The 14,124-nt window shown below is 37.3% G+C and overlaps 1 protein-coding gene across 5 annotated transcripts in view; it reads right to left on the bottom strand.

Annotated features, from left to right (window-relative positions):
* LOC105470854 (coiled-coil domain containing 50) overlaps nt 1-14,124 on the bottom strand; it is a 99,305-nt gene that overhangs the window by 36,245 nt on the left and 48,936 nt on the right. For all 5 annotated transcript variants that reach the window (XM_071090653.1, XM_071090652.1, XM_071090654.1 and 2 more), the window contains exons 2-4: nt 4,013-4,075; nt 3,034-3,160; nt 10-100 (exon numbers count right to left, since the gene is read on the bottom strand). In XM_071090653.1, the coding sequence (XP_070946754.1) occupies nt 10-100; nt 3,034-3,160; nt 4,013-4,075 (281 nt within the window). The remainder of the gene's footprint in view (nt 1-9; nt 101-3,033; nt 3,161-4,012; nt 4,076-14,124) is intronic.

Below are 14,124 nucleotides of genomic sequence, written 5' to 3' on the forward strand. Positions count from 1 at the left end.
AAGTTATACCTCATCCTTCTTCTCCTGAATGCGTCGTCTCTCTGCCTCAATAGCCAGCTTCTCCTGAATTTCCTGAGCAATTTCACAGTCTTGTTGTTCACTAAAAAGCAAAGGTGAAAACATGAATAAGGAAAATAAAAAATAATGTATTTCCTAAAAATAATAAATACAATTTATTGAATACTCACTATATGAGAAGTACATTATTTTTCTCACTTTATCTTCAAGATAAAGATGCAAAGAGGCTCACACAGTCACATTTACAGATGAGAAAACTAAGGCCCAGGGAAGTTAAATCATTTTCTCAAGATCACAACAAAAATATGTGGTAGAACTGGAATCTCATCATCACACCCAACAATGGAAAACTCCATGACTCTTCTATACCACCATATCACTTCACCCCACTGGGGCCTGTTCTCGGTCCTGCCTCTACCACTAATAACCACAAATCATTCTGTCATGCCATTTTATAAGCTATAAAAGTTTACACTTAGTAACTTCACATTATAAGTCTAATATCATACTATTCTTATCTATCCAAACCAAAGAAATGAAAATAAATGAAAATCTACTCAGAGCAATTCCTGTATTTCTCTTTATTCACTCATTATAATAATTAAGAATCATACACAAAATCATGGACTTAGTTTTCAAAGGCCTCTCTCTCTCTTCATTCAAGCATCTACCCGAAACTCCCAAATTAATGTAAAATCTGTATAGAATTAAGTGACTAATAACTACATTGGATGTGACAGTAAGTGGGAAGAAAGGAGAAGCATCGCAGAGAAGGCAAACCCAAATGAAGTGTTAAAGGTCACAAGTGACACAGAAGATGTACCTTCTGGTACAGAAAATAAGTAAGTGAAGTTTCATCTGAGCTTAATGACTTCAAACCGTATTTCCAAGAAGTACCAGCTCTGGTTCAGTCAGCTAATTATACAGACTCCTGGGAAAGCGCAACGGAGAAAGCAGCAGTAAGCAAGCAACAATCCTGACCTGGGACAGTAGCCCCGGTATCCAGACTGAATAAATGGTTCCAGTTCAATGAGAACGGCAGCATTTCATCCTTCCTGAGATGTCCAGCTCTCCAAATTGCAGGGAGTGAACTGAAAGTCTTCCCTTCCAGCTTACTTATTTCATCCAGGAACAATTCTAAAACCTTGAAGTCTCAGGCAGAAATATAATACCTGCTTCTTCTCTCATTTAGGACATATAAAATATTACTCTCTACTGCTGATTTATATTTGAGTGATTTGTCTTAATAATTTCTGAATAAGCTCATTATACTGTTATTAACCTAATTCAGGATTTTAAACATCTGCATCAACCTCAGAACTGGCCTTTCTAACAGAGAATAGTGAATAACGTAAAGGGCAATGAATTTAGAACTCTAGGACATTCTAGCTTTGGCTCTCACCTTAACCTGTGACACTGAGCCTCGTAACATCTCAAATATCTCTCTTCCTCTTTTATCTCTATTACCATGACCTTCACTACCACCACTACCACCAGTCTTCATTCAAGCCTCATCATCTCTTAATTTTACCATTGCTCACAATAGCTGTCTTCAAATCTTGCCCACTCCAAGCCTTTACCCACCTACTCTCCAGAATAAGATCCCAAAATGGAAATCTAAAACTACTTCAATGGTTCTCCATTCCTTATAATTTAAACTCTACAAAACCTGAAATCTTTAACATAACTTATCGTGACCTTTATGATCCAGCTTTTGACTACTTTTCTGGCCTCACTTCCTACTTCTGCCCGTAAATACACTCTCCACTCCAGCAATACTGAACTTCTTGCAGTTAACATGAGATTCCAAGTCCTTTTACCTCCTGCCCTTATGCATGCTGCTCCTTCTGGCTAGAATGGATTTCCCCATCACTATAAACTTCTAATTAACCTTCAAGTTTCAGATTAAACATATCATCTGTCTTGTGAAGCTTTTCCCAGTCTCTTCTCTCTAAATAGGCATGAAATTTACATTTCAATTATCTCTGACTCATGCATGTATCTCTAGATATATAATGCTCAAGGTGTTTTCCTGAGGCCCTTAAAGGTAACAGCTGTCTTATTCATATCTCTGGTCTCCTTTCATGGTGCCAGATTTAGCATGAATCAATAAAAGTGTTTATTTACAAAGCAAGGAAGCTTAACAAAATGATTAATAAAGTCCTCTCTACAAATAATAAACAGAAGGGCAAACCCTTCCTATAAGTTAGCAAAAATGACTGGCTTTCCCTTTTTACCTGAATATGACACTAAACTAAATTAAGGGGTTCCTTCCATTTTTCCTTTACCCCTTCCTCCTCAATACAGTATCTGTGATTGAATCTACCCACATTAAAGATTTAGGATGTAAGAGCCACTCTCAAACAAGAAATGTATCCTGGGAGCTTTATAACACTGAAACAGTATAAAAGTCACCGTGCCAAAAGAAACCTGAGAAATAATCACTTCCGTTTATCTGTCTGTTAAAGGAGGCTACTAGAGAGAACTTTTGTCAGACACTGAAGTTATGAAGATAACTGAGTCTACACTTCAGAGCTTTTTAGAACATTCTGTCATGTACTGAAAAGCAAGGAAAGTAAGAGCAGCAAACACAGCTAGAACACAGTAAAGGAACCAACACAACCCACAAAGTTCTTTGATGTCCACTATTTCACTGGACTCCCCATAGAAACTACGCGACAGAGGGGACAGAGATTATTTTCCCCACGTTATGGGGAAGGAAAATAAATTGGAAAATAAATTCAGAGAAGTTAACTAACTGGCCCAAAGTCATACAGCTAAAAAAATGTTAGAATTTACACCATCATCCACATGTCCTTAAACCTGGTCAAGTGTTCCAACAACAACAAAATATTTTCAAATCAAAAAAACTGTTAGATATCCACTGTAAGACTGTAATCTAACAGTAAAAGGAATCAGAGGAACAGAAGTAGGCTCCTTTTCCCCTGCCCTGTTTGCTAGCTCCACAGAGAAAACCAGTCTTGACACTACCCCTCCCACCTCCCAAATCCTCACAGGTCTTTGTAGCGCTTCTGGAGCTGGGCCTGCGCTTTCAGATCTTCCTCTTGGAGCTGCTTAGCCACCTGGAGATCATGCTGGACCAAACGGTTCCGCTGAACGTTTGATGCCAAATGATGCTCAACTGGAACAAAAAGATTGAGGACAAGAATTAATAACGCCTTAGTTTGTTAGTAATAAATGCCATAATAATCTTAAGAGCTTTACCACAGCAATAGCTTTGCATCCATCACTTTGCCTTTTATTGTCTCAACAACAATATATAATAAAGAGCAAGGAATTAATATCCCCACTTTTCCATTAAGTAAAAAGGGGATCAAAAAGATTAAATAATTTGCCTTTGGTCACACGGCAACAAAGTGGCAGTGCCAGGACATCTACACGAATATTCTAAAGCCAGGGCTAATGCTCTTTCTACTACTACATGTTGTCACTCTATTTATTAACTGCATTTTTCAAAACTTTAAATTTGTATTTATATGTGAATTCACAAATCATATATTCACAAATATGTACTTTAACATAACATGCATAGCTCAGATTTACTTTCCATCACTACACGGAAAAAAAGATTCAGAAAAATCCACAATGTGATCTCATTTATACCATGGTTGCCTGGGAAAACTGTTCAGGTCCCTATCCTAGGAGCAAGAATAGATTCTTCTACACATGCACCCCAGATAAATCTACAACCATTGTGTCCCTCCTACAACAAAAGGCAAGAAAAAAGGTTCAAACCCCTCTTTTCCTCCTAGAGATGCAGCAGTCTACTAATCCCTGGCAGCCTGTCTTACTTAAACATGCCCGAAACTTCACTGCTCACCCAGGCATCATTTGCCTAAAGAAATCCTTCAGAATGTACGGATGGTGACGCCAAGTGACTGTGCTCTCTCCCTACCTAAGCCCTAAGAAACCAGCCTCAAGCTACCACTAAAAAAAGAAAACTGAAGGAGCAGAAATGAGAGGTATTACTCACTCTCTTGTTCCTGCAGGCTGTGAGCCAGGGTGTGGTCCTCCAGGACAGCAAAATCTCGGCACACTACAGAAGATGAAGGAGGAAAAAGAGACAGGAAGGCTCATTAGTAATACTTTAACATACAAAGGGAAGGACTTTTCTTTTACTTTAAAAAAAATCAATTCTAATATTTCAGAATGACAAACTTCATAATTCTCAATGCATAAAATAGTGACTAGTTAAGTATGCAGTCTTTAGTCACAAAAATCCTGCTTAGTGCCAAGCACAGGGTGTCACAAAACACTGGTTAGCCTTGGCCCCTGGCCTGAGGTGAGAACACTTAGAGAATCAGATTCCAGAGGTCTAGAAATTCCAATCCACTTCCATAAAAGGAGGGTAAGTGCTGCTGAAATAACAGAAGTATCAATCATGCTTTGCATATTGCTACTGAGAGAGAAGTGGGTTACTGCGTAATTAGAGGTGTTAAAAGAAATCTAACCTACACTTCTCTGTGGTTCAGACGATCCTCTCCCAGCAATTTATGTCCACCCTGGTGTCTCTGAAGGAAAAAGATATTTTCACTAGTCCCTCAGGTAGGGCAGAGTTCTACTTTAAAAATTCTCAATTTCTTAAACATTCTTTAGTGGGTCAATCCCCAGGGACACGAGTTGGAACTAGGTCTCTAGGTCCCTCTAAACCTTGGGCTGCCCCCAAATAATCTACAAACCAAAAGAAAATGGGAAGCCTGAAAGAAACCAGGAATCCGCCCCAACTCTGCCTCCACCTGAAGATCCAGGCAAGGGTATTTCCTGACCTGTCTTCTTAGAAGCAAAATGGGAAGAAATAAGTCTCAAACATCCATGTTTACCCCAAGCTGCAATTTAAACTCCTGCTTCGTAAATATACAGACAGACAAAACATGAAGGATTCATCATGGAAAGTGCTGTTTTAAGAACGTGTAGTTTAAGTGATATGTTCTCACTCTATTCCAAGCATGTAATTCATGTTTAAAAAAAAAAAGAACCTCCCCAAAGCCTCAGATTATTGCAATTGAGTAGGACTCATGAAACAGTCCCTAGAGCTTAGGAAAAGTGGTAGATTTTTTTCTGTAGCTTTGGATTTGCCTATGAGCACACTTAACTGAAACAGAATGAAGAACATTCCTTTGCTGTTCTTCGCACTTACGTATATTCACATATACACTCAACATAATTGTGTCCTTCACTACTGAGGGATAATGCCACAACAAGGGAGGGAGATCTTGGGGAGGTCAAGATTATTTTGAAATGGTTTTGAACAGAGGAATAATTCTTGCCCAAGAACTACATTAAACTGAATACAATCTGCTTAATCCTCACTCAAACGTAACAGCAAAACCAGTAATTCGAACAGAAAGCCCTGTTCTTTTTCATCAGCTATATTCTCAACGAATTCTAATATCTTGAAGCCCAGGTCCTAGTTACCTTATATTTCACAGAATAAAAGTACTTTCAAGATGAGCTAGATAGCATCCTCATTTAATAAGTGAGGAAACTGAAAGCCAGAAGGAAGAAGGGATTTTCTAAGGCTGCACAGAGTTCACTGGTGACAGGGCTTGGCGTCAAAGTCTAAGCCAGCAAGAGCTCAAGAGCTCTTTCCCCTTCCCTGACACAATGACGGCCCTCCTTCCCTCCAGGTAAACCATGGTCAGAATGGATGGAAAGAAAATATTCTACATTAACCAGTATATACTCTCTAAAACACTTCAATTAATTAATATCTGATTTTTAAATGGGTAAGACATACATGGACTTAATTTATAAAAATTAATGAATCAGCTAAAATAAATATAATCAAATCTTGTGTAAAGAATGTTATTTTAATACAGTGACCTATCATTTAGAACACCTTTATTATACTGGAAACGCTTGTGCTTATATATTAAAGTCAGTCTTAATTTTAGATTATGATTAGATCAAATTTTAAGATTAATCTTAATGATTTTCAAATTATGGGTGGCAACCTATTATCAGGTCAAAAAATCAATTTACTAAGCCTGAGAAAAGCATTTTAAAAGTCAATGGTCTAGAGAATAACAGAATAATATCCAAAACTTCATAGCCCTGAGTTTTGGATTCATGGTTTCAATCAACCACAGATAAAAAATACTTAGGAAAAAAAAAAATGTGGCTGTACTGCACATGTACACACTTTTTTTCTTATCATTGTTCTCTAAACGAAACAGTGTATAACAGCTATTTACACAGCATTTACACTGTATTAGATATTATAAGTAATCTAGAGACAATGTAAAGTATACAGTAGAATGTGTATGAATTATATGCAAATACTAACACATTTTATACCAAGCACTGAAGCATCCATAGATTTTTAGTATCCATATGTGGTCTTGGAACCAACTCCACACCCTACCCCACAAATACCAAGGGACTATTATCGATCACACACAGTACAGGAAACTAGTTTGGGGAAACTTTTCCAGTATTATAAATATACACAGATCACAGAAATACACAGAGATGATAGGTACTAGGTCAAAATGTGAAACACACATCATTCTATAGACTACAAAAAGTTTAAAAGCCACTTCAATTTACGTTATTAGGTGAGAACGTTAATGCCAAAAATATATTTTCTATGTTTTGAACACCATGCTAACTAAAATTAAAAATTATGAAATTATTACATTTTTCCATGTGGAAAATCATGTGAAGAAGTACAATAATTTTAAAAATATTTCTTAACTTTAGGCAGCAGAACATTAAACATTAAAATATACTGTTTGTGGACAGGTATACCTATGGTAAAAAAAAAATTTTTTTTAATAATATGGCACTGACACAAACTTAACTCCAAACAGTAGTTCTCTCTCCAGAGAGAAGAAAAGGGGCATGAGTGCCTTGGCTGCACAAGCCATTCTACTGCTTCAAAAGCAAAAACAGAAAAGACAAACAACAAGGCAAAATATTAACATCTGATGCGGGTAGTAGGTTCATGGGTTTCTCTATTTCCTGTGCTTTTTAAATGTCTTAAATATTACATTTTAAGTTATATAATTAAATTAACTTAATTTCATGTTGTCAATAGCACATATTGCTAAACAATGAACATGAAGATATGGCTTGACGCATTATAATAGGTGTGAGAAATTTATGAATTACTGATTACCTTGATGACTCCTCATAATGATTTCTTAGTATCTAAACAGCAAGACTAAAGTATATTCTATTATCGTGATTTGTCCCTAAATCTGCAGAAGGTGAATTAGTACCCAAAAGATAAGAGCAGGGCCTGAGCTAGTCAAGAGGATCTAGAAGGTTTTCAGTGATTATGAGGAAGTACACAAACACATACACACAGAGCTGCACTGTCAAATGCACTGACTCAGCCCTTCAGAGTTTACTAGGAGTTTCCAAACATATAATCTCATTTATGCTGAAATATTACTTGCCCAATATATAATTTCTTCTGAACCCACTCTAGTTTTTTTTCAAGATTTGCCTCTGTATTCCCTGCATCAGTATTCTAGTACAACCTGGAAAACAATCACATATCCAGTCAACTTTGTAAATCGGTAACCAGACTGAGAATTACAGAAACTATTTCACAGCCAGGCCAAGCTCAGAGCCTGAAGAGAACTTTTCTCCTTTTCTAACCTCCTCTACCTTTGATGTAAACAGTATAAACAGTCCACTGAGGATAAACGGCATAAACTCGTCTCCCCCCGTTTCCCTGTGGGCACCTTTAAGGTGAACCACCTTTCACCTTCCCATTTCTCAAACTTTTTCCCTCCTATGTTTACTTTCACTCATCCAGAACTCAGGCTGACCTTCTTGCCATAAGCCAACCCTATCAATGTCTCCTACTACTCCCAGCCTGCTACTAAAATGAGCTTCCCGCCATAGTCAATTACACAACTATTCTCCTTTGTTCCCACCCAGATCTCAAGTGTCTTGTAGGCTCTCCCCCTGCCCATTTTCCCAGTGTTACGGATGGTGGCTAAGTCTCTTTTGAACATTAAAAGCCGTGCAACTCTGCCTCATTGCTTAGAAGAGCATTAACAGAAAAAAATGCACTTTGCTCTGAAATTCGAGCACACAGCTGCTTTCCTATCCAGCTGCAAGCTCTTCATGGCAGGGACTTGGTGGGTGTACTCTGCACCTTCCACACAACGTGTGCTCATTAATCGAAAGAAGTTAAAAAAAAAAAAAAAAAAAGCTGGATCATAAAGTCAAACAAGAGTAGGAGAAAGGGAGAAAATAATGCCATAAACAGAATTAAACTCTGCTATTATGACAGCATAACACACATAAGATATGTCAAATATCATTTAAAAAATTTAGCAATAAACAAACTACATAAAACTAGAACCCTATCCCCATTCTCATTAAAGGAGTTTCAATGATATGTTAATCTAAATACAGGCCTACCTTGGAGATATTGCAGGTTTGGTTCCAGACCACTGCAATAAAGCAAGTATCGCAATAAAATGAATCACATGATTGTTTGGTTTCCTAGAACATATAAAAGTTATGTTTACACTATAGTCTATTAATAGTCTATTGATAGTCTATTAAATGTGCGACGGAATTCAGTCGAAACAGGTTATGTACATACCTAAATTTAAAAACACATTATTACTAAGAAATGCTTGCTACACACCTTCAATTTGTAAAACAGTTTGTCCAAAGTGCAATAAAGGAAAGTGCAATAAAATGAGGGATGTCTGTACACACAAATTAGTATACGGTGAATTAATTTACAATAGGCCGAGCAGGTCTCAGAAACAGAAAGGATGACTAGCTGACACACATAAATATGTACATATATACACCCCCCATCCATTTCCTTAAAGAATGGTTTTCATTGAGATGTTGATCTCCCCCTAAATACATGAATGGCATCGTATGCAACTAATAAACACTCATTTACTCAATAAACATGTGTTGAACTCTATTTCAGGATGAATGAGTCATCTCCAAGCCATCAATGAGGTGAAATATCAGAGAGGAAAACAAGTATAATGTAAGTTAATAAACACTGTACTAAAGACAATTTGTTGTACTAAAGAAAATTCTTTGAAGTCATAAACACTGGAGCAGCTATGCTTGTTATGAATCGGGGGTAGATGTAAGAAGTGGGGGTGATTTAAACAGAATGCATCCAGAAACTTTGTATCAAGAAACCTTAAAGTAATTAACACCAAATGTATCTCAAGGTAAGTTAAAATTCCTATGGACAGAAGTGGTAAACATTCTTGGCAAAGAGGCCAATTATGGACAAAGCCAAAAAGATGAAAATCCACAGGCCATTCTGGAGTTGTGTGTGCCTGGGGCACAGACGCCCCAAAGGGAATTACAGCAAGAGATGTGATGGGAAAGCCCCGGTGCACCCTCATGAGGAACTGGTTCCTCTCTAGGCATTCCAGGTATACAACTTACCTGAAACGTACCAAGGAAAATCGGGTGATCACCACCCCGCTCCACCTCACGCCAACCGTACATCTGCTTGCCAACTTCACCCCTCCAGCTCCAGACACAGCCCACTCCCCCATTCCCTACCAATAACTGTAGGAGCTTTCCATAAACTTCGATGCAGAACTACTCGTTCTCCTTCTACAGGTAACACCCTTGTCTGCCCTACCATTGGCAATTAGTAGAAAAATAGAGACAAAATTTGTATACTTTAATAATTCAACATTTTAAAAGAAAAGAGAAAAAAACAAACCAACATTGATTTGAATGTCTCTTAAAATTCTGGCCCAAATGACAAATTTGGAGGCCTAAAATAGTCTTTAACATTTTTTTTCTTAGGCATTAACAGTACCAGATTAAGATCTTCTCAGCTTTCACCAACAAAGAAATAAGTAAACTGAGCATTTTTCATAAAACATATTTAAGATTGTTATTTTAGAAAGCTCGTTTACAGCAAGTTTCTCTTTCTCACTCAGAAACAAAATAATCTTTCGAAAGCCTGTTTCAAAGAGGTGGTTCAGACTGACAAGTGATGGGGTAAGAGTCTTTAGAATTCCCTTATCTTTTTCTCAGAGACAAACAGAAGTGCCCCTCCCAACCCCTGCCACATCCCCCACATACACACATACCCCTAAGGGCAGCAGAAATTTTGTTTACTCTTCCACTAAATGAACACAGTCTCAAATTTTGGACAAGAATCAAGAACTTAACTTGTATTTATACTGGCAACGCCAGTGAGAAGAAAACTTAGTGGGGGACATTTTGCTAAACAAATTCTGCTCCAAAGTTTAAAAGCTATGCACAAGATTAACTAAATCTAAACAGTGAACAGTGCTCCTGCTATCAAGAACTCCTTTTTTCACCTCAGTCAAGTAAGCAGAATGAGTACTATTTCAACCAAACCCAGAAATTTCTGATTCAGTGAGTGGCTACACGTTCCTTTCATACATTATCCAAATAATGTGCACATTCCCAGTGCTTTCCCAACTAATTCTACATAACCTAAAAAGGAAGTGGAAAAAAAGCCATTCGCCTTCCCTTGTTCTTTTACCTACATCCTAAGACTTTCTGAAATTACAATTGCCATGATTCATCTTTACAAGCTTCCACCCACATAAAAATGCCCGGATTAATAATACATTAACAAGAGGCTATTTCTTTCACCTATGTCTGTTTTCCCTTTTATAGAATGGTAGAATTTTGTGAATTATTCTTTTTATGTAAATGCTACGAATAGCAAATGGACTACATACTCTGCTTTGAAAGCAGGGATTATGCTTGCTTTCCTTTGTTCTACATACATGAAAACATCTACTATGAACAAGAAAGATATTCAAGAGATACATTTTGTCTTGTGAAAGTCTGGTAATAACAGACAGCCACAACTGACATTTATACGGCACTTCATAGATTACAAGGCACTTTCACATGTATTCCTCCTAACCATCTGAGGATAAAGGCTTTATCAACATCCCCATTATTTACAAGGAAACTAAGGCTCAAGAGAAATAAAACGGCTTGAGCAAGACTACCCAACAAATAAAACAAATGAACTGGAAATCAAATCCACCTCTTCTGGCCCCAGATATTTCTGCTTAGAGTATCAGGGGAAAAAAAGGGGAGGGGGTATTATGAAATACTAGTTAAAATAAGATAAATGTGCATTAAGTTCTTTAAAATCAAGGATAAAAGTAAATTTTAGTAAAGATGGCACATTGAGAAAGTGGTTTCCAGGTCCCCCAAAACGCAAATAAAAATGAGACCTAGTTTACTTTGCCTCATTATCTCCCAAAAATAGACTTCTAGCAATCACAGTCAGCCTATATTTACACCCGAAAAAAATAGCAATAAAAAGTTCCTTAATTGTATACACGTAAGGGGTTCAAGTGCAGCTTTGTTATATGGATATACTGTCTAGTAGTGAAGTCTGGGCTTTTACCGTTATCATCACCTGAATAATGTACACTGTACCCATTAAGCACCTTCTCATCTCTCGCCCTCTTCCCATCACCCCATCCTTCCGATTCTTTCAGTGTTTCCTAAGTAACCTATGGGACACCCTAGGTGGTGACTACAGTGAGAAATTTCAAGGGAAATCTCTCTTTGGGACCTACCACTTGCCCTCATCTCTCTCTCTAACCCTCTTTTCAACATCCACAAGTTTCCCTCCACTTGGGTGGAGAAGATACTGTTAAATTTTAGACTCGTGTCTCTAAGATATATTAATGACACTTTGAAACAATAAACATATTTCGTAAAACTCTTATGCTGCCCTACAAAAGAAATGTCTCCCTAATCGGTTAGAGTTTCTTCTCTTTATTAAAAGTTCTAATAAAATTATCTGAGTAAAAGAGAAATGGGATTCAGAGAAACTGAATAGAGCTTATCCTAATGAAAAATCCTCTACATTCTCAGCCTCAGCAATGTTTATACAGAGATCAACAAAATGACATCAGTATCACTACCACCAATACCATTAGCAAAACCAACCCCCTCCTCCACCCCCATCAGCAGGGCAGGTAGGGAGCTTAGAGATGCTTGGCTATAGACAGCAGACACTCTCTTATGCTCACTCAAATACCCCAATTATGAGCCCCATAAAAGCAAACATAGCTCTGAGTTGCTGATCACTGATAACTAAAATTTCTCACTTTCGGGCTCAAGGCTGAAAACAAAAGAACACTTAAGCAATGTGTGAGCAATTCGTTTACTAGAGAACAAAGGGTAACACAAACTTTTGATCCTTCTCCATTTTCTAGTGTTCTAAAATTTTCGTGTCATTGAAATTAACAAAATCTAACTACAGTATGACAGTGGGAGGGTAGTGGCATCTAATTTTGGCTGAAGTTAAGCAAATAATCTAAATAGGTGTTCCATCTTCATTTATTTTGTTACTAGCCAAAGTAATCAACGGCAGGGCTACTTTTCTAATTAAGTCTCTAAATGCCCTGTTCTTTCCAATATGCCATGATACTCCACCTGTCTGGGAGATAGATGATCCTTCTAAACAGAGATCCATAATACAATTAAATCAGATTCACTGTCTTGTAGTTACTATCCTTAGTACAATAATCCCACTACTAAATTGTCCACAAAGTCCGCACAGAATTTCTGTAATTCCTTTCTGAAAGACGAAGATTTTCATTCTACACCTTATACAGATGACTAAAAACCAAGCAATATTTACCAATATTTCATCTGTTTAGAGATTCTTATGGTTATTGGTTTTGGTTTCTGTTTTTGATTGCTTGATTGTTGTGAGAATGAAACACAGAGAATGGGAGAGCCCTGCAAATGGGCAAGAAGCTTAGTCACCATTACTACACAGATGGCGGTGAGGGAATCACTGTGTTCTATCTGCCCAAAGCACCCATCCACCTCTCTACCATCTAGAAAATTCACAATCAACCTACAAGACCCCATTCAAATGTCACCTATGTAGCTGACTCACAAACATGCAGCAGACTCATCTATTATTTTCTTTCAGTACTTTCATAGCACGTAGTTTACAGGATAGTACTGTAGCACTAATTATACTATTAAAAAATTTTACTCATGTTTCCCCAGCATACATTCTAGATCCTGAAAAGCAAGAAAAATATTATGGATCATTTTATCTCCAACATTTAGCCCAGGGCCCAGGATAATGATTTTCAAATAAATGTTTGTGAAAAAGATAGATCCTTAGAACAATGATGGCTAGTGCACAGGACATAACATGAAATGTTGGATTTTTCCACCCACATCCATCCAGCATATTGACTCACCCACATCCTCCAGCTTATCTGAAACAAGGCTATGGAGCTACATGTCTATCAACACGACCTCAAACAACAGTAAATTCCTTCACCTGGAATTTCAGATTTATTATAATGAAAGGATATGTTGCCTAATAGAATCCTAGAATACCTAGAAAAGTGATATACTCAGGCACGTGGTCAATTCTTCGTTTCTTTGGGCCACAATTAAACAGATCACTCAACTTACAAAGAAATGATGGCTCTGAGATTTGTAGTAATATTCCCAAGATCACACAGTTAAATGAGTGGCACTGTTAAGATTAGAGCTCAGAATCAAGAAAAATGTGTGTACACATATGGATATATTTGTTCAGCTAAACAATGCAATGGGGTGCTTAAGATATATGTGGCATTTAAAGCAGAGAAAGCAGCATGTGCCAAGGTGCTAGCAGGAATTTGCACCATCTGGAGCTAGTCTCCTGAATTACTGGTTTCAGAAAACTGCCCCACGTCCTTAGAACTCCCCTGTAGTTGCAAACTGCCAAATCATCCCAAGAATTAAAAAGTGTTAATAAATTAAGTATAAAGTGAATAGAAAAAAAAAAAAACAACTCGAGGTTGATATCCAAAAAAGAAGAAGAAGAAAGGAGAAAATCCTTCAGAAATTCTAGTAACAGAAAGACATTTTCGGGGTTAACTATCCTACAATAAACATTACAGCTAGAAAGCTGCCTTTTTCACAAAAAGTTTTACAAACACCAGAATAGTATAACTCAGGATCCTCTGCAAATTTCTTCCAAATATCTGACCTGCTAAAGTCACCTTCTTGGTTACAGTACCAAACTGTCAAGAGTATCAAGAATCTGTAATCCCAAGGAAACATTTCCAATAATAATGGTCCTAAATGGCAGACTAGGCT

Source organism: Macaca nemestrina, chromosome 2, assembly GCF_043159975.1.
Source record: "Macaca nemestrina isolate mMacNem1 chromosome 2, mMacNem.hap1, whole genome shotgun sequence".
In the NCBI taxonomy this organism is placed as follows: Eukaryota; Metazoa; Chordata; class Mammalia; order Primates; family Cercopithecidae; genus Macaca; species Macaca nemestrina.